Here is a 26,139-nt window from a genome sequence, read left to right as displayed (position 1 = left end):
TATACTTTCTGGCTTCCATTTTTCCATCTTGTTCATAAAAATATCATGCAAGACTTTATCTGATATCTAGCTGAAATTCAGATATATTACATCTACAGCAAACCCTTCACTTATTCTAACAAAAGGAAATTGTTATCCTGGCATGACTGGTTTGAGTGTGGCTACCTTTTCTAAATTCTTTGAAAAATCATCTGATTTTTTTTGACCTGCCCTATGACTTGGGAAGGGATATCAAAAGCTCAGAATCATAATTTTTGCATACACCTTTGAAACCTGACTTGAGTAAGTAATGGTCAAGAACATCAAGAGCTTTTTTTTTAGGTTCATGCCTCCTGGATCTGTTTCTATCTATCTGTACAGTTTCCTTCCCATATTGAACTTAGTTCAGACTTACTTGTGTGCTTAAATCAATCTCATTAAATGTCTCCTTTCCTTCTTCATTGGAATCATTCAAAATGGTCAAAATTTTGTCCTTGAGACCCTCTAATTCTTGAATTACTTGAACCAGTATTTTAGATGCTCAGGTCATGGAATCATAACAATCCTTTTGAAAAACAAGTGAAACAATACCTACAAATACATGGGTGTGTCATACTGTGTGAAGCATTTACTCCCTTCCTTGACTCACTAATTTTTAGGAGACAGTTATTTTCTCCCCAAGTTTTCCCCCAACTTCATCTGGAAGTGCCTTCTAATTGATCCAGAATGTCAACTTACTTTGCTTCCTCTACCTTTTGAAAGATAAAATGAATTCATGCTTTAGAGCAAAGTAGGAACTCCAGTAGATGGCTGGAGAGTAAGGAGTACCTCAACACAACTATATTCTGTCTCTGTGCCGATTCTGTATCCTAGGAGCTAATCATCTGTTTTTCTATCTGGTGGGGCTGTCTCCAAGATACTCTGAAGCAAATTTTTTTCCTCTATTCCTATTATTCTTACCAAAATACTTTCCACCACACTCCTCTTCCTTGTTTCTGGATTGCCACACAGGTTCACAGCTTCTTGACATACAGTGCTATGTTATTATCATTTCTATCAGATCCATTTCTTTTGAAAAACATGCATACACTTTTAATTTCAATATTTCACATTAGCATATTACTGTCACCTCTTGCCATTTATTCTTCCCCATTGAATTATGAGGCATACTCAACAACTATACTTCTTTCTATAGGAAACCTTCTATTTTCTATTTTGAGGATCCTATCTGGGGAATTTTCTCCTCATTTCATTTTCATTTTCAAAGACTTAAGCAGAGATCTCACCAAAAGGCAATAATCCCAAACCAAATAACATTTATTCTGATAAATTCACATTTTATACTTCCTTAGGGATGTTGAGGTAATGATTAATAAAACTCCTGTGTTTCCAGATTAATTCTACAATTATTCAATTTTTTCTTCTTCTTACAAAAGAAATATTCTTTCTTATCAATAAACACCTTGAGCATACAGTCTTTACCACCTCAGAGAATTAGCATAGGCCACAAGTGTACCTACCTTCTGTGCAATCATGTTACAGATCTCGGGCAGAAAGTCTTCACTCAAGAGCTTGTACAGCTGTCGTTCTCTTAGGGATGTCCTCTCTCTGAAGCTCTCAGTCACCTGCTTCCATTCTTCTTCTGTTTGACAGAGAAGCCACCATGTCCCATGTCCTGGTCCTTGGGACCCTAAAGCCAAAAAGGGGTTACTTTTATTATAATATACCCCACATCTTTATCCTAGTATAAGTTTTACCTTCACCATCTATTATGAATCACATACTGTATATTGGGTTATCCTTCAAATGAGGAAGAATCCAAGTTTCTGAACTAGCCCTCTTTGGTGTCTACTACCCTCTTAACATATGGTGGGAAAAAATACTGATGTTCAAAATGAAACCTAAGATTGATTATGCTCAAAGCAATTACAGTTTATCTTTTAAACAGATTTAGGCCTTCTGGAACAGCTTAAATTGTGACTCACATCTATTTATATAATTATATGGAACTCCTGGCTTAACACAAGTCCATAGTTTTTACATTCTCACACATTTTTACTACCAGAAGTCAATCTTGTTTTCTTCTACCCAAAGGTCAGAAAACACAGGCTATTATGATTGTGTGTATGTGGTTTATACAAAATAAACACAAGATATTTTCCAGGGGAAACACTAGGGACTGGGGGAAGTGGAGGAGGCCAGTGGGGCAGGGCAGGAAAGGCCTCATGTAAAAAGGCTTGCTTGATGAGCTGAGATTTGAAGAAGAGGTGAAAGGTTAGGAGAGAACACATTCTAGGTATCACAGATAACCTGGGCAAAGACAAGGAGAGGGTAGATGTATTGTTCTGTGTTAGGAACACTAAGAAGTTCAGTTCCAGGGTGCAGGAAGGAAGCAGTGTAGGTTAAGGCTGCAAAGGTAGCAGAGATACAACATTAATATAAAAAATTACCTGCCCTTTCCCTTTCCAAACCCCAGCAAAATTTACCATTTCTTGTCTGTGGTGCTAACATTGAGTTTTCTTCTTGTTTTTCACTGAAACACAGGGAAACAAAGAATATTCATTTAAAGCACAGACTTATTCAACTTTCCTGCAATAGAAACATAATATAATGACCTTAATCAAAGGACTGGGGTTTATGCATTGAATGTCCCAATGAAATATCATGTTAAGGCTGCATGTGAAACTATGTTCCTTGACACATAAAAAAAGCTGATATCCAGGTATGTGTAATGGTGAAAATGAGATGACAATCCCAAATGACTTCTTTCCTGAGAAGTCATTAACAGGGACTTGTTAGGCATAGGCTAGCAGTAACTTTAACAGAACTATGGAAGTCTCCATCATTTAGCATGAGGCCTTTTCCCTCTGTTCTCCAAAGCCACGCTCTAACCCTGACAACATATGTAAGAACTGAAGGTGCAAAACTGCCAGTAGAGGGTGACATAATTCCACGAAGCATTCTCACCTGCCCCTTACTCAGTAAAAGAGAATCTAACTAAAAAATTTTATCCTTTGAAGATGAAGTATAAGAATTTTTGTAATACCATGCATAAAAAAACCCCAGGCTTTGTTTCTCCAAAAGGTATATAGACTAGAGTCTTGCTCCTAAAAAATAAAGGGTTATGAGGAAATTTTAATATGGAGATTTTGCTTGTTTTCCCCTAACGGCAGTTAAAGGAAGGAGTATAGGCCCATTAAATTTAAAGTAACTTTGGGAAGATAGCAGGAAGACGAGAACTGTGAAAGTGCACAGGCTTGAGAATACATGGAGATTTTAACACTAGAAGCTGTGGGGTACAGGGAACAGCTAGAGGGAAGCAGCTAGGGACTCTGGATAGAACTCTGGGCCTGGAGTCAGGGAGACCTGAGTTCAAATACGGCCTCAGACACTTACTAGCTGTGGGGCCCCAGGGCAAATCCCTTAATCTCTGTTTGCTTTAATCCACTAGAGAAAGAAAAGGCAAACTACTCCAGTATTGTTGCCAAGAAAACACTATGGCCAATACTGGTGTGCTATGATCCATGGGGCTACAAAGAGTCAGACGTGACTGAACTGAACAACAACAGGCTAAGGCCCAACTGATTATGATATGCTTCTCACGGACACTGTGTGGAACACCAGTTTTAAACTTCTGATTCTGGAATATGAATCAAAATTTTGACTCTTCATATTATCAGATCTAGATTCCTGAAACTGACATTTTCAACTCCTCAGTAAGGACATCCACCTAGGCAGTTGATCAAAAGAATGCTGGGTTGCTTTGTTCTCTGGTAGTTACTTAGGCCAGGAAGAAGTGGCTTATCCTTATGAGCATCACCACTAGGGTTTTTGTACTCCAGATGCTTCTCCCTATTGGTAAGCTAGTATCATCAGAATGAGGGCAAGTTTCCAGCCATGCCCTAGAACCTTAAAATGCTCCACAAACTAAAATCAAAACCAGCAAGGGTCATGTCTGACTTATCCTTCCACAAAGCATTTACTGAGCATCAAAAAATCTGCAATCTACAAAATCTTTCTCTTGATAAATAAATAAAAAAAAAGGTATTTGTCAAAACTGGCCAGAATCCTGGCACAATTGTTTTTCTTTTATCCCCCCAAAAGAAATGCAAACATTCATGGAAATACATGATAATCATGGTTTCACTCTCACCTGATGGACAAAAAAGTACAACCTGGCATGTCAGAGCACATTAGGCCTAGGACTTCTTCAGAGTACTCTCTAAGGTCGACATCTGGGGTGGGGGGTTTATTCCAGTGGCCAAGGTCTATTGTTAGATCTGGGAGCTGGAACATGCTGCCTACCTTATGTCATACATGTGTGGCTGGCTTTCATTCATAGAGAGGGACACATATATACATGGAGATTCCTTGCTCTTGGCAAACATGATTGCCCCCGAATTACTTTGTATTTTTATGAGGGGCATATACTATTTCCCTCCAGTAGAATGTAAGCTTCTTAGATCACAGATTTAGAACTGGCAGGGATCTAAAAGGATATTTAATCTGGTGCCTCGATTGTACAGATGAGGAAACAGATCCAGGGGATCGTTAGGTCAGAAGCGGGATGGGAATCTAGGTCTTCTGTGTGTAGAGGCAATGTTTCCATTCCATGCCTTTTAATGTCTGTCTTTGTATCGCCAATCGGTGGCTGGCACAAAGAAAGCACTTCATAAATGTTTACCAAATTAAAGTGATTGAATAAAAATGAAATTACATTCTCAATAAAGATATTGTCGGGAGGACAGATTAATTTAGAACTTCCTCACTAGTGTATGAGTTAGTAAGTTGGACTCCTTTCTCCCCCAGCTCCCTGAAGAGTGAGGAATCCTTTGCATTGCTGTGAGTACAAACAATTATGTCATAAGGAATATATTGAAAAGAATAAGCTGACACCATGAATTCTGCCACTTCAATGGGCACTGGGAAGAATTATATAGTATAAAGGTACTGGGTAAAGAAATTAGAGACCAAAGTGATTATTTTGGTTTTACCACTAGGTGTGTGTAAGGGTCACTTTGGTGTGACCCTGGACCCAGTCCCTTTCAACTGTGGTGTCTTCATGCACAACATGAGGGGCTACTGTAACTTGAAAATCCTGCAATTCTATGACTACAGGATGACAAAGTGTTCTTACTTGAGCGCAATCTCGTCCTGTAATTTCTTCCGTTTTGGGGGTCGCCCTCTCCTTTTTCCTGTTTTTCCAGGTACGTTTGGGGCATTTTTCTGCCCTCCATTTTCCCTGATTAAAAAAATATTTTAGAAATAAAAGCATGAGTTGAGAAGAAAAAAAAAAAGGGCAGTGTTCTTGTCATAAGATTGCAAAAAAAAGATGAAATGAACATTGATGAGAAAAAGGAAAGAATTTGTTGTCCATTTTCACGGTGGAGAAATAAAACAGAAGAAATAGCTTTAAGTTGCAAGATGAAGACTAATGTTACTTTTAATTCTTCTTTGGGGTATATAATTTCTACCGTGGGAGGTCTAAAATCAAGAGACTCTTAACTTACTTGATTCTAAGAGAGTACTAGATTGGAAGTCAAGAGAAAGCTGGGTCCAAATTCTGCTTTCAACACTGACTACCTGTGACACTAGGCAAGTCACTCAAAGCCTCTGAGCTTCCAGTTATTTCAACTGTAAAATGGGGTTAACACCTCTTGTATTATTATCTCACAGGGCTATCAGAAAGATCTAATGAGAATATATGAGGCACTTTACAAGTCCAAATGTCTGGGCCTATTCTATGTACCTGTGAGCCCTCATACTGGGGGAGGTTGAGGCTGGTGAAACCCTTGGGTTCATGAGTTATAAGCTGCAACAGGGTTGAAGCTCTATGTGTCTGAGTTAAGTCTGACACCAACATGGGGAGCCCCCTGGATTGGAAGCCAGAAAAACAAAGCGGGCTCAAGTTTCCATGCTGGGCAGTGATGGAAGCAGATCTGTAAGGAGCTGTTGGACTTCCATTCTTCCAGGTGGGGTGAGAGATCTCACCTCACCCCCAAAGCCACAGAGCACTGGACAGAGACAGGCCAGCTCTTATTCCCAGGATGCTCTATGGGCATTTTTGCAAGGGGGCAGCAGGACAGACTGGACCGCCTCTATTTTCACTGATTCTAAAATGAACAAAATGGCCAGACCTTACTGATAACATGAGCTGCCGACAGTGTGATTCACAGAAGAAAACTTTTGTTATATTTAGTTGAAAAAAGATCAAACTGCCATGAAAATTAAGCTTTCCTAGCATAGGTAACATACAGACAGATGGAGATTGGAATAATGAATTAGAAATCTCACTTCGAGAATGCTATCTTTTACTATCTCAGATCTATAGAGATTATTTGCTAAATTACTTCAAACCAGCTCTTTGGTTTTTAGACCTAGTCAAATCACTTATTAGAAGAGAACAAAACCAACAATAAATAATGGACCTTTACATGGTATTATAATATTAATAACACATTTTAGATACACTATAGATCACAAGAGCCTCACTACAATGTAAGAGAGAGATACCATAGGACAGCAAAGCGGCACAGTAGATGGAGCCCTGGGATCAAGAAGACCTGATTTCAAATCCAGTCTCAGACACTTACTAGCTGTGCAACCCTGGGCAAGTCACTCCAACCTCCAGCTGCCTCAGTTTCCTCACTTGTAAAATGAGGATAACAGCCCTCACACCTCCCAGGGTCATAGTGAAGATCAAATGAGATAATAACTGTGAAATGCTTAGCATAGTACTTGTCATATGTTGAGCACTACATGGATGTTAGCTATCATTATTACAATTTTAAAGATTAGAGCCCAAGATCATAGTGCAAATAAGTTTCAGAGGCAAGACTTAAAAATCAGGTTTTCTTGTTTCAAGTGTAATATCCTTATGTATTGGCTATACAAAGCTACCTCTTACAAGACTGTCTGGGGTGGCGGGGGGGAGGGGGGGTTCAAACATACAATTTTAACTTTTCATATAATCAATTTTTATTGATGTCAACAATGTCTGTTGATTGCACTTATTGATGTTAGTCATTAAAATGTCTAATTTTCATATAATCTCAACACAGGACTTATGGGAAAAGATCCTGATGTTGGGAAAGACTGATGACAAAAAGAGATGAGAATGAGATGGAGAGATAAGAGTCACTGAAACAATGAACATGAACTTGGACAGACTTCCAGAGATAGCGGAGGATAGAAGGACCTGGCATGCTATGGTGGTCCACGGGGTCAGTCAGACATGTGCACAATGGTTTGAGCATCTGTTTTATGTAGGATACTGTGCTATGTACATCTATGTTTTCAGAGAGAGAAAAATAAAAGGCAGTCTTCTCCCTCAATGTACTTACTTAATTGAGGCCAGTTCTCCATTAGATTTTCCCTGTACTGGATCTTCTTTGTACATTCGGGTTCCATAGAAATACCAATACAAAGCACCAGTGCTGTCTTCACCCAAAGGTTCCACTCGGAGGCTATCTGCATCCAAACCCTATAGCCAGAAGCACAGGAAGGAAAGGAAGAAAACTAAAATGAGAAATCAAAAGGTACACATTGTCCAACCAAATTATAAAATAGATGGGAAATACTGAGACATAAAAACACTGCTAATCTAACAATTTGGTGTAGAATAACTTTTCCTTATTTTTTATATCCATGAAAAAATTGCTGCCACAGGACAGAATCAGATACTGTGAAAGCTTCATCCCACATTGCTAATGTACCATCTTAATCTGAGGCATCCAGTACAACAGACGACTGTTTACAGTGGGGTCCCACCTCCAACAGTCTTCCTATGATGTACCCTAGAGCAAAGCTAAATGAAAAAGTTATCCAACACCATTTCAGATTGGAGAACATTTGATTTTAGATCTCTAACTTCTCTCTACAGCCTCCTCCTAAAGATGATGAAGGTGAGAGACAAAGGCGAGAAAAGACAGGTTTCTTTACTCTCTACCTCCATGACTTTTTCAGGTCAACGTTTATTTCGCAAGATGTACTGAATTGTCAAGTAATTTTAATGTTCTGATCAACAGGAAGAGGAAGATAATTTGGCAAACCTTAATTTAGTGACATTTATTCGCATTCTTGCATAGAGGTAGTGAAAGTTTTTATTCCCTCCCCAGTTTTCAAGCTTTTATTTAGTCTAGTACAAGTGTGAAAGAAGGTAGGTCCAAACTAAAAATTCTATCAGTCATATTCTTTTTAATGCAATATAATTTCTTGGTATTGGTAAACACCAATACTCTTGGTAAAAAGATTTCTGTTATCTATGCATTTTTCAGATGTTGGAATCCATTAAAGCGAAACAAAATTAACTTCTAAATCCTCCTTCCTTTCCTCTATCCTTGTTTTATATATTAACCCCATCTCTAAGTGTTGTCTTTATGGCTTCAGGACCAGCACTGCCAGTTAAACACCTTGAGGAGATCGAAGACATCATCTGCATCAAGCCGATAATCACAGAGGCGATGGAGAATCTCCACTCGGGTGCGCAGAGGCAGGTCTTGAAAACTGGCTTCTCTCAGGGGGTTGGGTTTTCCTTCCTCAAGTTCCCAGCGATAGTTGATGATGTCTTCTAGGTAACTATGGAATGTCTGAGACCTAATCAGAATCCCAATACAAAAACATTTTTTTAAGCACATGATGAAGATGGAGAAGAGCGTTTGGAAGGGTGAAAAGGCGGTAGTGTAGGGAAGCAGGCACTGAGGAAGCAGACATCTCAATTAGGAAGAAACATAGGATAATAAAAAGTATCGAAAGGCCTATTGAATGAAGCTCATTATCATATATATAATCACCTGTGTGTTTGTGTCTACCTTTGGGGAGGTCAAAGTGTTTTGGAGAGCGTTGGGAGGACTTCATTGTTTTCTTTCAAATCAAAGCAAAACTTACTACATCCCTATGAAATATAAAGAAAGGGAATAATATCCACTTTGTAATTGGTGAAGCAAAAAAAATGATTTCCCCTAATTTTTGTAGTTATTGGGGAGATGTAAGTCAGTATCTTAAGCATCAGAAATTTACTATTGTAAAGGACTAATTTGAGTATTCTTCCTTTTTCTTTGAGAATCTAAATCTGGTTAGCCTAAATGAGTCAATTTTATTCTATGCCTTATACGGACTGCTATCCCAGAGAACAAGGAAAAGTTTCCCTGATTTTCAGTTATATTCAAGTAGCTACAACATTGAGGGAACTTTCCAGCATATAGTATTTAGTCATTTTTTTCATGAAAAATTATATTCATTGAATTATGTTACTTTGTTTAATAGTTAAATTAAGCACCTATATATACTTTTGAATTAACCAACAAGAAGGAACCAAAAAAATACCACATACACATATCTCTTTAAAGTTTGCAAAGTGTTTTCACAAATGTTACTTCATTTTTAACTTATAACAACTCCAAGAGAGAGAGATGCTATTAAGGCAGACAGAAGTTGTAAGACTTCCCCAGGGTCACACCATTAAGTGTCTAAGGCAAGATTTGAACTCAGCTCTTCTCAAATCTAGGTTTAGTTTTCTAGCAGGGGGTTTATCTAGGATCAAATAAATTAACATACATAAATTGCTTTTCACCATATAAATGCCAAGTGTTATTATTATGATATTATCACCATCATTATTCCTATACTCTGCCTCCTGCCACTTAAAGGAATGTGTCAAAATAATATCTACTATTTTATAGGGGAAAATGAAAAAGACTTAGGAAAAAAACCAGGTAGCAAATAACAGTGAATTAAGTTTTCTTATTTCTCCTTTAAACAAGAAAGGAAGCAGTCTTCTAAAAGCTACCTGTAACCTTAGGTTATCAACCCTAAGTGTAGACGTAATCATCTAAAAATTGCATTATGGGTCCTAAATTTATTTCCATTGTCCAAGTTACATTTAAGATCCAATTTCTGTGCATCAAAAACTCTTCCCCTCTCAAACAGATGTTTTAAAAAAGAAGATTTTTTTTTTTCTGGTATTGGTAGGGGGCTGTGGAGAAAAAAGAAACAAGAGGTGGATAATGCTATTTATTTACAAATCCTTTCTCCTACTACCAGGTGCAATTTGGTGGTTACACAAGGCTTTTCTTCTCATTCCCCCCTTATCTTTTGCAATGAAGGAAAATTGCTGATTCTGAGACACTGCATCATTCTGGGAGCCCCAGACTGATGTCATGAGGAGGGAGGATGGCAGCTTCATTACAGCAAGAAGACAGGCTGGTCTGAGAGAGTGAGAGAAACAGAGAGAGAGAGAACTCTCTTATTCAAACAGTGAAATGGAAGCATGCAAAAATACTAGCCAAGCAAACATCTGTGTGTATAAACAGTGTTCTTTGTGCTTACAATCTGTCTGAAAGCCTCCTTTTCTTTCCTAGAACTGCATGTTTGGGATTCCTTTTTTCTCTGATATGGTTGCTTCAATTAACCCAGTTATACTCAGAAGTTTTCTCAAGACCCCCTCAATGCTACCTTATTTACAGACATGCCCCTCCCTCTCTTTAAGCTACAGAATGCTTCAAGATTGTGAAGGCTAGAGGTAAGAGAGAGGTTTGCATAGCATTTTTCTAAGAACTCTATATCGTTACTTCCTAATTTTAAAGAATTAAAAAGCAGCTGTATAACAACATAAAAAGGAAAAAAGTTTCTCAAAAGATAAGTGGGTTAAGATGATTCCAAATTTCCTCCTATTTTAGCTGAGCAAAGTAAGTATTAAATAGTAGCAATTCTAAACACAGTGCAAGGTTGTATCTTGAAGAGGAGAAAGTGGTTTTATATTTTAGTTACTTTGAAGAGATCAATGAAATCAGCTAACCAATATTGGCCTTCTCTTGCTTATATCCATTTTTGATGCCAGCTTATTACTTTAATAATAGTGATGGTGACATTTAAGTGTTAAGCAGACTGATATCAGACCTATTAGTTCTTTGCACAACTGGTCTACTTCCCTCTCCTTTCTGGCAAAAACTCCAGGGCTCCAAAGTGGGCCATTGTCCTACTCATCTCCCCTCCCCCAGCAGCAGAGGGAAAAGCCTCAGGCTATTATCATTCAGCAGTCAACTAAATAAGGTAGTTTGGAAAGGCTAAGGGTGGTCGATTTTTGGGACTTCCTCCTTCCCCTCCCCCATTTCCACATTATTTACCTCCTCTCTTCGTACAAACAAGTTTACTGAGCTTAAAAACGGGTAAAAGTCTTGTACTTTGGGAGCTAGTGAGTTCTGGAGAAATGAGTGGTAATAATATTCCATTTGGCTCTTTTCCTACTATAGCCTTCCACTAATTGACTGGATTCTCAAACTCTGGAAGGAAGGTCAAGTTGGAACGGTTCTGAGTGTTTACTGTCTGAAGGGCTAAGTTCACTGGGTCTCATTACTGGGCTGGCCTCAGGATGATTTATTTTTGACCACAGCAACTCAGAAAGACTAAATCTACTAAGCTGTGGAGTACCCACACAGGCATTAATTATGAGACAATTAAAATAACTTTACTCCATAGTTCTTCCTAATAATGGCTACTGATATTTAAAGGGGGAAAAATGCTTTATGCATACATTCTCATTTGTACCTCACAATAACACTGAGATAAGTATAAAAATATAATGGCTATTACCTCTATTTTAAAGATGAGGAAACTGAGGCAAGGTAACTTGTCAATTGTCACACAATTGGTGAGGCTCCCAGGCAGAATTCTAACCCAGTTCTTTCCTGACTCTTAAGTCCAGCTCTTTCCCCTAGATTGTTTTGCCTTTCAAAGGTCAGGAAACCAGCCTAGAGAATGCAGGAATTCCATTGTTAAAGAACTGGGATCCTCTGGCCTTAGGGATAATTGCCTCTCCTCCACAGAGGACAGACCACTTTGATACCACTTTAACCAAAGCTTCGAGACTACCAATATATTAAATGACAAACACTAGTGACTGTTCAAAATAAGTCTTTTAAAAGAAAAAGTTTGAATCAAATTTTCCGTTGGGATTTTAGAGCCCTTCATAAACCAGCCTCTTACTACGTTTCCAGTTTTATTACATCCTCACTGCCCCAATCCTATGACATATATTGCTGTTCCTTGCTGGCTGGTCTCCCTGACAAATTTTCTCTCCATTCTAGTCCAAAGCTGCAGCTCTGACCTAGTCACCCTGGGCACCCCTCCCCCCATTCAATAAACCCTAGTGGCTCCCAATCACTCCACTATGAAACATAAAATCTCCAGCCCTCCAAATCCCTTCATAATCTATGCCCCACCCTAACTGACTCCCCTCTGTATATCTGCAATCTGGTGACTACTAGCCTGCTGGTAGCTCCTGGGAGGCATTTTCACAGCCTGGCTTCCATGTCTGTCATTCACTCCCTCCTATTTGTCTCCATCCCTGGTCCTATCTTCCATCCTTCAAATCCCAGCTAAAATCCCAATATCTTTAAAAAGCCTTTCTTGGTCCCCCTAAACGTGCTAGTCCCTTCTTTTTGTGATTATATTCCATTTAATCCCCTACAGACCTCGTTTGTATATGTTGTTTACATGTTGTCAGCTCCATTAGATTGTAAACTCCTTGAGAGCACAGACTATTTTTGCCTCTTTTTTTTAATCTCCAGTGCTTAGCACAGTGCAAGGCACATAGGCACTTAATGTTAGTTGACTCAAATCAGGATGCTATGAATAATAAATGGATACACAGATAACGCTTTCCATTTTGTATAACCATTTGAAAAATTATAATACAGTGAAGGTAGAGGCAAGTAATTTACTATAAGGGAACCTCACAGGCAAAACTTCTGATCCTAGCATCAGACTGTGTGCATCAGGAACTTGGAATGGGTATTTTTAAGTGTCTTCCTGGAACAGTTACAGACAAGCAAGAAAACCAGTAAATATTTGCTTTGGTAATGGCTTCTAGTACATTCAGAGTAGGTATCTTCATACCTAAGTAAAGAATTGCTGAAAAGGACATCCCAGATTAATTAAGCAAAGATATATATTTAAAAAATATACAGTTCTGATATAATTTTTTCCTAGGGTCTTCTAAATAATTAGGTTCTATAACATGAAATACCAGCAAATATAAAGACAATAAATACTAGGCCTAGTGACATAGTTTGTATTCTCAAATTTAAAGGACCATTGTTACAACAGAGAGAAACTCAAAGCACTGAATATTATTAAGGGGGAAGCAATTTAAGTTGGTTTTTTTTGTGAAGGGGGTGGGGTGGGGTAAGGTAAAGTGGGATAAGGGTAGGGAGAGTTTCAAAGAACCCATGTCTAATCAGGTATATGATTATACCTAAGTCCAAAATAAAGAAGCCTGGACAGGTTAATTTATTCTATCATGGGAATATAAAGACCTCTCTTTCCTAAATATCAGGCGAAAACATGTAAGGACAACAGTGTAAACAGAAACTACCCAGAAGCAACCTACAGAACAGGAATCTAGGGTTACTAATGAAAAAATTACAATATGCTGAGATAGTATTCTGGGGCCAAATGTCACTCAGTGGACAGAGTGCCTATCTGGCCTCAGATACTTACGAGCTGTGGGACCCTGGGTAAGTCATTTAATCTTGTTTGCCTCAGTTTCCATCTGTAAAATGAGCTGGAGAAGGAAATGACAAACCACTCCAATACTTTTGCCAAGAAAACTCCAAATGGGGTCACACAGAGCCGGACATGGCTAACAAGACTCAACAACAACAAGACTCAAAACTACTTAAATCATTATTCAATAGACTATCAGGTAAGTCGAACTTGATTCAGTTTTCATATTAGGTAAATTGAAAACGAAGAGTTGAACAACTGCTCCAAAATTTCACGGTGAGCTTGGTGACAAGTCAGTCTGAGGGTAAGACCTTTCCAGATTTCTACTGCTGAACATAACAGAATGATAGAATAGCATAACAACACGCTGGGTACATTCTAGAGAAATAAAAGCATTGCTGTAGACCAATTCATTAATAATTTCTGAATTCTTGGGATCCTCATATTTTGGATTAGAATGGACAATGGGTCCAAAGTCTTACATTTGCAAGAAATAGTCTAATACTTGGCTACAAGTAAATTACCAAGAAGGAAATATGCAGGTGACGAAACAATGCTGAGTGTCGTCCCCCCCCCCCCAGAAAAATTAGGAAAAGGATACACTAAAAATGAATGGCATAGCAATTCAAAGAATCAGAGAGAGAGAGTCTGGAAGTGGGAACGGGGAGCAAGTATTCCAACTTCCCCACCTTGATGAGTGAGTTTGGAGTATCAGTGAAAGTCTAACTCAGATAGGGTGGTCAGGGAAGCTAAGCTGGGTCACTGGAAGGAGCCATGTCTCAGTTAGTGCAAAAAAAAAATTGAGGGAGCCAGAAAAGAAAAAGTTTAAGATGAAATCTAGTATATTTACTTAGGAGCAGGCACTCCAGAGAGCACAGGTAGTAAGGGAGAGGGGGTGTTTTAGAGTTGGGACATGGGGTGGATTGGAGAGAATGGGAATAAGGGCGTGATTTGTGGGGAGCTAAAAATAGCAGTTGAGCAGTGGCAGCTAAGAGTTCAGAATCCATGGAAAGGGGAAAGATATGATGGGGTAGTAGTATATTAATCACTGAAAAATAAATCCAGGAAGGTTATTGTCCACAGGGGTGCTACCTCTCAGGACATCCTTGTGTAGCTAGAAAAGGGGACCAGGTCGGGGCAAGCCAACAGCTATAGAGTTGTAGGCAACAAGAGAGGGTGATGAAATGAATGGCTGCTCAGGAAGCAAGGCACAAGCAAGGAAACTATTGTGGAGTATGGGAGAGGAATAGAAGAGAATACAGTGGTGTGTTCCACAACCACTCAGTCTACCGCTATTATTTCCTGAAGGAACACAGAATACTATATGCAGGATGTCCCAAAAGTCTGAAACTGTGGATACCTTCCATTAAACACCTCATATTACGATGATGAAAGGCTTTTTCCATTCCAATTCTGCTCTTTTCTTTCATTCCCAGTCCTTGGTTAATTGTGCCTAAGGCACTGTTACGCAGAAACCATGGACTGCCATTCCTATGGAATGGTTGTGGCTAGTTATTTCAAGTGCTTCATCACAATGCCACTTTAGAATAGCAATTCACACTGCTGCCCTTATTTCAACTTCCTGTGGCAAAAACAAAACAAAACAAAACAAAAAAACCCCTTCCAGCAAAAACTCCATTCCAACCCCCTAGCCTGCAATCAGATTCACATTAAATAACTTAAATAATTTCATTCCAGAAACAAAAGTTTAGATACTTATGACACTGCTCACTTCTCTCTCTCCTCCTACCTGTCTGACTGCTCCTAATTTTCCTTTGTTGAGTCTTCATTCTGTTCATCCCCAAGGCTCTGAACTTTCTCCTAATCCATTTTATTTCACATGTACACGTATTTGTGGAGTCCAGTTAGTTAACAAGATAATCTAAAGATACTGAGTCTGGACCTCTCAATATAAAATTCACAGCCATACCCTTACACAAATTGTCCTAAAAAATCAGTCTTTGACCCAATTTTAGTTAAGTCTAGTCTTACAAAGTCTTAGACGAAGACTTTTGGTACACTGTGTATAGAGCTTCAGAGATGCTGTCTTTGAAAATGCTCATATTAAGTTCTCTCCTTCCTCCTAGACTTTTAAGAGACTATGATATCACCACTCATTCTCATTCAAGCATGTCACAAATCAATTTCCTAGAATCAAGTGAGAAGAGATAAAGCTTATTATACTAGCAAAAACAAAACAAAACAAAACACTGGGCCTGTGTCCAGGAACTAAGTACCAAATGTTTTGTTAAGTCACCTCTGTGGGGCTCAACTGCCTCATGTATAAAATAGAGGTTCGGAATAATAAACTCTTCTTTCTAGCTCTAAAATACTGTGATGTAAGATACTTGATATATTTCATCAAATTCATTTTTATATCATATTGTGATTTAATTTCTTCAGCTACAAAATATAAGGCTATTTGGCAAATGCATTAAGCTTTATATTCAGAAAGTACTGTCAAAGGGACTCATGTTAAAAAAAATTGAGGATTCCACATGTATGAAAACTCACAAAGGATCTTTTTTTCTGTCATAAACAAGGATTATGTAAAGTTCTGTTACACTGACCTGCTCAAAGGCCAGAGAATAAGATCAGACAGAAAGAAGGCAAGATTTATTTTTTTTTTTAAAAACTTTAATAATATATTTTGTTTCTATATTGCCAATGCTTCCTGAGCTATCCTATATGTCCCTTCCCTCTCCCAGAGGGCTATCCCTTGTGAGAATATAGAAATGGAAAAAAAAAACATTCAACAAAAACAAACTAACATATTTTAAAAGTCTGAAATCCTATGGGGTGCTCTGCAACTCTACATTTGCAAAGAAGAAATATTGACTTTGGGCCCAAGTGTGGTCACTACTATCAGGCAGCATTAGGATTCCATTTTGTTGCTGTTCTTCTGTCACTGACAAGTGTGGTAGTAAGTACATTGTTTTCTGGTTCTGCTGACTTAACTCAGTTCCTATCAGTCTTGTCAAGCTTTCCTATAGTCATCGATTCATAGAGGGCATAGAGGTTCCATTACATTCACGTACAACGAATTGTTTTACCACTCCCCAATCAATGAGCATTGGATTCCAGTTCTCTGTGCTAAATTGTATTTATTATACCTTTACACTACTTGTGCTTATTTTACTCCCATGTGGTATAATACCTACTGTTGGCAACAGCTATTATGCATTATTTCGGATGCATAATAGTTGCCAACGATGAATCCATTTGCATATACTGGGTAGTGTGAAGTAAGTTTTTGGCTCCTGACTGGTTCTGATTTGTTTTGGGAGTTATGAAATCTCCTTGCTCTCCTTCCCAAGAAATATTTAACTGAGGAAAAAAAAAAAAAAAAGCTTACTCACGTGATATCCCTCCTCTGATAGCAGCCCTGAAGCAGGCAGGCGATCAGATCACTGATAAACTCCACGTCATCCCTATGAAGGGCGGCTTCTAATTCCTAAAGAGAGAGAGAGAGAGAGAGAGAGAGAGAGAGAGAAAGAGAGAGAAAGAAAGAAATAGATTACACGATCAAACACAGATGGAGATTTCACAAAATCCCTCCTGGCCCACCACCAGCAGGAAGCTCCAAGCACCTTAAAGGTTAGTGTAGCAGCAGGAGCTCCAGAGAAGTATCAGCCTGGCCCTACCCACCCGCCCAGACACCTCTGCAATCAGAGCATACCATTATCTCATGGGTCCCAGGACTTATTCCTTCCTACTGAATCACAAGGAAAAAGAAAAGGGAAATGTATCTTTCCCCTTTAATTATATCACTGTTAGGAGAAGACACAGGAGCTAAGGAAGACTGTGGGGCTATTTTAATGACAATCAAGTAAACAAAGAAAAGTAAACATCTGATTAACTAAAAAGTGTACTTTGGTTACTTAGCTGGTCCTATAGAGCAGAGACTATTGTCTCGGATTTAAAGAATGACTACAGAGCTCAGTGTGTGGCAAATCTTATTTGGGGAATACTACAATTATATAATGAATGAAAAATTACTACGCTGAAAAGCATTGTGTTTAATCTTGCATCATCTACAGAAATGAGGTAATGTCTACACTAACAGAAAACTTAACTCTAGGTGAAATGTGTATCTTCCTTGGGGGCTTAAGGATGACCAGGTCTCAAAACTCCAAATGAAAACAACTACTCAAGGAAGTTATCACCTGGGAAGGAAAATGGCAGCAGAATATTTTTATAGAGAATTCCAGCCTCCCCCAAAGAGACAATGCTACTGTTCCAGCAGGAGTAACATGGTCTGAAAGTGTCATCAATTCTTAGTTTGTGTGAATTACATTTCCACAAGGATGTGGGTCTGCATGTGGACTACAAACAATTTTCTCATGAGCCCTTTTAGCCCGCAGTTTAATTGAGTCATAACAAGTAGCCACAATACACAGAAGACTCAACTATCTATGAATCTGGGTTGCAATTCTCAGTTTATGAAGAACAAACACTGTCGGACCTTAACATCAGTTACGTGGTCCTTTGTCCCAGTAATCTCTTAAAAACAACTCCTCACATTAATAGAACATTAAGCTTTTTATTAACATTATCACATTTGAATCTCACAATAATGAGGTAGTTACTATCCAAATCTTCATCCTGATTTAAAAGAAAAGTGAAATTCAGTTTTGTGAGTTGTCCATGTTCACATGGGGGGGGGGGGGAATGGAATACCCCATCCAGGTCCCAGGGTCAGAGAATGAATTCCAGTAGGAGTGTAGGCAACATGGGTTTAGAAATGGCTTGGTCATCTCCTCAGCACTTTGGATGCAGGAGGAGTCAGAATCTGGCCCTTAGATCCCTGCCCTTCTTAGATTCTTGGTTTGCCCCCAGGGGAGGCACCAGAGGTCTGCTGAGCTTCCAAGGGAGGCAGAACTCAGCTGCACTGACGACACCAGGGATCTTTCCCCGATCCTGAAGGGAGGAAGACGCCTAAAAGGTCTCCTGCCTTGGCCCTTCTAACTATGGGCTGCTCAGGGATGCAGAGACCCTGGCAGCTGGGTCCTTCCTAAGCTGTCTGGCTCCTTCTACACCACCTAGCTTTGCCATCTACAAAGGAAGATACTTCCCTTGACTCTCTGCCTTCCAGACCCTTACATCTTTTTTTTTTTCCCATCATTGTAATCTTTCGGCCCCTAGATTTATCACGCCCCTTTGTCAGAAGAAGCCAGATCTCAGAAGCTGAGGATGAATGACTTTGTGTGAGAAAAGTGATGGATGATGGATGGCCTCCCTCTTCTAGTAAGGAGGAGGAGGCAGGGCCTGGCATCAGAACTTTTACTTGGCTTCTGGCCTGCTCTTCCCTGGGGGGTGGGAGCAAGAGCCTCTGTTGGCCTAGTAATATGCATTTCTTGGGGTTATCAAACACTAGAGTTTTGGTTGTTTTTCTTTCATGCTTATCTAGTCTATGCCACCTCTGTTTGTTTTTAAAAGTTAACATCAAAGAGTTCTGAAGACAACTGCTTTATCATATAGCTGGAGGTCTGTTAATACTGCATTCTTATTTTTTTTTTCCTCAGTATTTTCCTTAGGATTCTACACCTCTAGTTCTTTCAGATTAATTGCTGAGGGTATTCTCTAGTTAAGACAAGTGTCTCTTGAATGAGTTTTCAAATGGTTATGTAAAGCTGCCCCAGGGGACAGGGAAGAATGGAGAACAGCCAAAATTATTGGATACATTCAAGTATAAATACTACATAAATACATCTGCTTTATTTAATGAAAACAGAGTTCAAATCCAAGTCAACAAAAATGAGAATAAAAAAATGTCAACTAAAGTGTGAATTTGCTATAAACCACAGCGAATGCAGCTCCAATTTGATACAATATGTACAAATGAGGTCAAAGCAGGTGTATATGGGTTCAAGATGTATGTGGGTTGAATCATCGACTGCTCCTCACATTTGAATGTGGATTATATAAACTCAAAATTAATGGAACGTTGTGTAGAACATAAAAGTACCCAAGTTATATTTCTTAAAATTACTTTGGTAAATACAATAAGCTGGTTAAAAAAAAAAAAAGAACCAAAAACACAACCCTCTACAGGGGTGGGGAACCCTTGGCCTTGAGGCCACACGTGGCCTTTTGACTGAATCCAAGTTTACAAAACAAATTAAGGGGATATGTTCTGTGAAGTTTGGATTCTGTCCAAGGGCTGCACTTGAGGACCTAGAGGGCCACGTATGGCCTCCAGGCCACAGGTTTCCCACCCCAGCTACCAAGATTTAAGTAACTAATTGTGCCATAAGAAATGGGGATGATGCAGACTTCATAACAACCTGGAAAAACCTACACGACATAATGCTGAGTGAGCGGAGCAGAGCCAGGAGAACGTTGTGCACAGCCACAGATATGTGGATTCCGTGAGGACCAACCCTGACATACTGCGCTTCTTTCAGCAACCTAAAGGGGCAAGGACAATTCCAGGGGACTCACGATGGAGAATGCTATCTTCATTCAGAGAAAGAACTGCGAAGTTTGAATACAGACTGAGGCACACTACATGCTCGCCTTTTCTGCTTCTCTTTTGTTTTTGGGTTTTTTTTTGTTTGTTTGTTTTGTTTTTTTTTTTTTTTGGTTCTATTTCTTCTTTCTCATGATTCATTCCATTGGTCAAAATTCTTCTCCACGACTTGACTAGAGCATAAATTAATTCAATGCGAAGTTATACATGCCGTCTTGGGGAGGGAGGGGGGAGGAAGGGGAGAAAAACTGGAACTCAAAACTATGTAGAAACGTGTGTGGTAAACTAAAAATAAATAAAACACCTTTAAAAAAAAAAGATTTAAGTAACTAACATGTGAATGGTTATAGATAATAGTTTGACAGCTGTCTTTTTAAAATGTAATAAGCCTTTGTGACAAACATACAACCAATTTAAAAAGAAAATCCACCAGAGTAGCTGAAACTAGCATAAACAATTGCTGACACCTTTGTAAACCACGTTATAAAAAAAACAATTTCTTACAAGGAAGGCTCTTTAAACAATTTGGAGAAAAACAATACTAATTCTGTTACTGAAATGCATTCAGGCTTCCTCACACCAAAGGATTCTTAAGGATGATTGAGCTGAAAGAAGACATTTCCATTTTTAGTGGATATGGATGATGTGAATACATTTTATACCAAAAATTTCCTCCTGACCCTTGTATATTCAGTGCCTATTTTGAAAAACCAAATATTCTAAATAAAGTTTCTACAAGATCCTGTCCTCATGGTCACAGTTTAAACCTGAAAGACAAAGTAGCTGCATTTATGAAGAAGCTGGATAATACATTTTTCTAATTGCATTGTTTTTTAATTTTGAAAATACTTGTCCTGCAAATGAAATAAAAAAAATGGATAAACAAGCCATGCACCATGGCTAAATATGATATACTTGGTCTTCATCTGAAAAAAAGAACAGCAAATAAGACTGTAGGTTGAAATAAGCATTTGAACCTGAAAATCTTATGTTTGGCAATAAATTTTGTACAACCATGTGGTGATTGTTTATCTTTGACAAAACACTGTTAAGGGTTTACTGGATGCCAGGGAATGAGGTAAGTGCTTTACAAATATTATCTCATTTGAAATTCACAGCCATGGGAGGCAGGTGCTATTATTATCACCCCCATTTTAGTCTGAGAACCTAGTGTGAGAACTGGTTGTAGAGAGTGAACCAACCAGCTTAGTGAGTAGGTGTTTACATATGACCTGCAGAAGGACAGAGGGCGTGATAGGGTCAAGGCAAGGTTTTAAGGATGGGGGTGGAGCAGAGATATGAGCACTTCTGTAGACAGAAAGGAAGGATGGGCAAGAAACCTGGGTTCAAATCCTAGTCTCACACTTAATAGCCAAGTAACCATGGGTGTAGTCTCTTGGAGTTTCAATTTCCTCATGTTTAAAATGCTAGCAACTACCCACCTACCTTCAGCAGTTACAGTGAGATAAGTTCTTTATAAACTATGCAATTAAAACTCACTTAGGAGAATTATGTGTTCAAAGCTATCCCACCCACTGGTAAAAGGGGAGAAGAGCAGATACAGAAATGAGTCAATAGCAAGCAATCAACGTATTGAAACCTTAACTCCCCAGGTCCCACCCTTCTCCAGGGTTCTCCAGTATCCAGATGGGGTGGGGCAGGGGCTGGGGGAATAAAAGGTCTCTCATTTCCATCGGTGCTAGCCCCTACCAATAGTGTCTGTTCCTCTAATTTTAGGTCAGATTAGCCTTTACAAAGGAAAATATACTCCAAAGTTATGGCAAAAGAAAATATGCACCTTTCACCAATACCTGGGAGGGGGAGGGAACTAACCCTGGCACTACCTCAATCTAGAGGAAGGGGATTAGATTCAGAATTTAGCTCAGTTCCTATACAACATTATTCCCACCAAATTCCAAAGTCCCCCAGGGCTTATGTCTTAGAGATACAGATTTCTCAGGGCTTCCTTTGTTGGGCTGGAGGATGGAATTTGGGATTCCAAGGTCACTGTGGCTTAGTCCTGAGCTCCCACTCCCAGATTTGGGACTTTCCCTCCTATACCCAGAGCTAAAAAGAAGACGGACAAAACCAAACCAAAATGCCAAATCCTTTTCTCAGTACTGCAGGGTCGAAGGGGAAGAGGTAAGGTGGTACTCCAGGGCTTCCCTAATTACTGCAGGATGCCCTTGCTTAGTGAACACTCTTTCATCTAGGGGTGCACTAGAAAAGACAGTAGGTAAGCCTGTGCGCCTCAGTCAGGTAAATTTAAAAATGCAGCCAATGAAAAATAGGCTCCTCCCAAAAGAGTGCCTTCTCCCAGAAGTAGGTCCCTTGAGTCTCCCATTGGGTGCCTCCACCATAGGTGAGCTGGGAATGACAGGGAGAAGAGTGAGAAAATGTATCTTCCCCCTTTCCTTTCTTGAAGACATGGGAAACTGTGGGTCTGTAACAATGCATGTGTTAGGTTAGTTTTGGTGAACCAATCTTTTTTTCCCCTTTAAAAAAAAAAAGTCTTTGTTCCAAGGGATGACTCAATGAGGAAGGGAGGAGGGTGCCCCCCTGGCAAAATATTCAGAAATTAACAACACAAAACTTTCTTAAAAGAATGGCAACTGGCTATAGTGTTTTAATCCCACTCCTGATTAAATTCTCTTGTACTTTCAAATCTGAATATTTCCTATTTTCCCAATGATACTGAATGACTTAGAATCATTAAGCATCATATTCTTAGAGGAATCAAAATTTCAGGCAATCACAAGAGAGGTGGAAAGATGTAGAGGATGTAAAAGGAGGTTACTGCACATAACCAGAGGGCTGTGTGAAATGGTATAATGAATGAGGGAGCTCTTGGAAGGATAAATAACTCAGGCATAGCTCCTGGGCAGCACAAAAGGTCAAAGCATCAGAGGGAGTTCTGCAGCATACTGAATAGATCACATGTGGAGGATTTACCAGGAGCTCATCATGCCCATCAATAAAAGACTTCTTGAAAATGTATTACTGGCCTTTTCCTTGATTTTCCCATCCCATGTAAAGAAGACATCTCATTTTTTTCAACGTTGAGTTTTACTGGTGTAGGTCCTCCTTTCCCTAATGCAACATCCCACAACCTCTCTCTCATCTCCATTAGTTGGTGTACACTGCTCCCCCACCCCATATTCCACATGTGGTACACAATCTTTTGAGTGATAAGCTTCTCTGAAGCTGGTCTGTCTAGTTCTCAGGACATACAATCTATGGCCTTTCCAAACCCTAAGATCCTTGAGGGTAGGGACCCTGTCTTATTCAACCTATCTCCTCTAATACCAAAAAAACATTTGGGATATTATTCAAAAATGAAGATTTCTTACAGGTTCAACTCTATAGGCACATCTTTTAAGATATTAGGTCATGATGAAGCAAATTAGTGCAGCAGCTGTTGAAATGAAGGACTGGATCATTACTTCATCAGAGGAAAAAGTGTTATTAATTGTAGAAAAGGGGGCACTCTTTCAGAGGGTTTTCTGAACAACAGGTAATTCTAATTCATTTTTAAAAAAGAGTAAATACTAGCTAATTAACACAAAAACTGTTCTGTAGAACTCAAAACCTTGCTAAGTCATCTCAGAACTGCAAGTATTAGACTGAATAGTAAGAGACATTCACTGTTCAACATTTACCTCCTTTTGCTTTTCCCTTCTCTTTGAATACCAAATGTTGAGCCTACAATCTGAAGCTTTCTTTCCAACATTCTGGGACAAGGACACGACAGAAAACAGACTCACGGAGCAGTAATGAGCAGAAAATGGGGAGGCCATGCCAATCCTCTTCCTCACTCTACAGCTTCCAGAGAAACTGATGAGAGTAAAACAGGGTTGATTCTCTTTGCTGCTGCTGTTACAGCTCATTATGGAAAGGTTTTTATGTATTTCTACCTCCATATGACCAAGCACTCCCAGTAATGGTAGGGAATATTATTAAAGCAGTATATCTGTAGATAACTTTAAGAGTGAAGTCACCTCCAGGAAGCACGATGAATAAACGAATGAAAAAGCATTTATTAAAGTACTTTCCATATCTATGCCAGGAACTGTGCTAAGAACTGGGGATACAAATAAACAAGCAAGCAATATAGTCCTGCCCTGAAAGAGCTTGCATATAGGGAAATTGAAAGGAGCTGGAAGTAATAAGTGCAGGGGTGGAGAGCCTGAGGCCTCCAGGCCACATGTGGCCCTCAAGTGAGGTCCCTGGATTCAGTAGAAGGCCTGGAAGCCTCAGGTTCCCCACCCCTGAATAAGTGACTAAGTAGCTTACATTGTTCTCCAAAAGAACCCAGGCCTGCAAAATCTCAAAATAAGAGGCAGTGAGATGATGAAGCATGCTATTAATTCCTATAATGTGGCACAACCACACAAAACATTTTCCTTAACACTTACACACTGTTCTTTGTTGGGCATACCAATAGGGTCATCCATATCCTGTTTCCTGCAATCTAAAGGGCAGGTACGAAACAAAATACAAATTATAAAAAAAAGAACTTTAAAATCCTAATTTCTTTCCAATAAAGATAAAAACTAATGATTAATTAGAGATTTCCATTGATATTTCTAAAAAGACTAGGTTCCCTTAATGTAAGGGGTGGGGGGGTGGGGGGGGCCGTGCGCAAGTTTGTTTCCACAGAGTTGAAAGTAGCAGAAACCAGGTCTCTTGGTCAGTCAGGTGAAAGGTTAGATGCATGCTTAAAGGAGCCATTTGACGAAGGCATGACTAGGCGGTCAGGGGTTCACATCTGGCCAATGAAGAGCCTGGTGGGGGAGATTCGATGTGGAGGTCAATAAAAGGAGTGTCCATCAGAGTCCTTTGTACTTTCAGCTGTATTCTGTTCAGGGGATGTACCCATTTATTCAGACCGAATAAATGTAAAATATAATTAAACCGTTCCTGGCTTCCCAACGAGTATTGTTTATTCCTAGACAATGTAAGTTTATGTTTCTAACACTTAAGGAACTAAATATTTACCATATAAAACATGCGAAAAGGTGAATATCATGTTAGGTCTGCATTTTTTTTTGCCCTCAGACAGAGATGTGTACACTATCTATGATTTTTTGTGTTGGCCAGCTGCTAAGTCAGAATGAACAGAGAATAAGGTTTAAAATACAAGTAGGAAAAGGTACTATGACCTTCCAAAAGCACCTCTAGCTTTGGGGCTGATGGCAATTTTTCAGCTGGTTTAATTTGTGTCCCAAAGTAGAGTATAAATCAGCTTTAGTGGGTTTAATTTTAAGAAACCCAAACTATACAACACTTCGAATTGACACTATTTATCCCAGAGTTCCAGTTCCCCAAAGGTTAGTGCAGCAATGGTGGGCGAGTGTCTTTCTGCTTGGTTTTACTATCGCTTATCCCCAACAATGTCCTCAGAATGAACTACTTCAATGCTTGGAAAGGAAGTATCTGCTGATGGAAGCCATATCAATTTAAATGAAATGGTGGAACTCCTATCAAACACCACTGCTAAATATTGTAAAGCATAGCAAACTGAAAAATGGTGGTTATTCAGTGATTTAAAATGAAAGAACTATGTTCAAGAAGGTTTCACAGAAAGTTGTTTTTTAAAAATTTGTAATCAATACATCTACAAATGTTTATTGCACACTTATTAAATGGTAAGCTGAGGATGGGGGAAGATAGTTAAGTATAAGACAACTATTATAATACGGCTACCACCCTGGTGAAGGCACTCCTTTCCTCACCCCTGGACTATTACACTAGCCAGCTGGTAAGTCTGCTGCCTCAAGTCTCTCCCCATTCCAAACCAGCCTCCATTCAGTCACCAAAGTTATTTTTCCTAAAGTGCAGGTTTGACCATGTCACCTTCCTACTCCTTTCATAACCTAGCCCCACTCCCACCTTTCTAGTCTTCCCACACCCCCTCCCACTACTTTTCTTCCAACGACACTGCCCTCCTCCTTGCTATTCCCCCAAGAGTTACTTATCTCTCTGCTCTGGCTGTCCCACACACCTGGACTGCAGTTCATCTTACTATCTGTGGCTCTTGGCTTCCCTGTAACCCCACCTAAAATCCTACCTTTGAGAGGAAGCCTTTCATCAATCCCTCTTTGTTCTAATGTCTTCCTCTTTTGATCCTTTCTGTTTATCCTGTATAGAGCTTGTCTGTACATATTTGGTTTGCATGTATGTTA

The 26,139-nt window shown here is 39.3% G+C and overlaps 1 protein-coding gene across 1 annotated transcript in view; it reads right to left on the bottom strand.

Annotated features, from left to right (window-relative positions):
- LOC118850372 (cat eye syndrome critical region protein 2) overlaps positions 1-26,139 on the bottom strand; it is a 155,388-nt gene that overhangs the window by 32,125 nt on the left and 97,124 nt on the right. The window contains exons 2-7 of the mRNA XM_036759722.1: positions 16,842-16,936; positions 8,391-8,574; positions 7,323-7,462; positions 5,117-5,221; positions 2,466-2,512; positions 1,500-1,669 (exon numbers count right to left, since the gene is read on the bottom strand). Of these exons, the coding sequence (XP_036615617.1) occupies positions 1,500-1,669; positions 2,466-2,512; positions 5,117-5,221; positions 7,323-7,462; positions 8,391-8,574; positions 16,842-16,936 (741 nt within the window). The remainder of the gene's footprint in view (positions 1-1,499; positions 1,670-2,465; positions 2,513-5,116; positions 5,222-7,322; positions 7,463-8,390; positions 8,575-16,841; positions 16,937-26,139) is intronic.

Source organism: Trichosurus vulpecula, chromosome 5, assembly GCF_011100635.1.
Source record: "Trichosurus vulpecula isolate mTriVul1 chromosome 5, mTriVul1.pri, whole genome shotgun sequence".
Lineage (NCBI taxonomy): Eukaryota > Metazoa > Chordata > Mammalia > Diprotodontia > Phalangeridae > Trichosurus > Trichosurus vulpecula.
The sequence above is the reverse complement of the archived record's forward strand: the minus strand, read 5'-3'. Positions and strand labels throughout refer to the sequence as shown.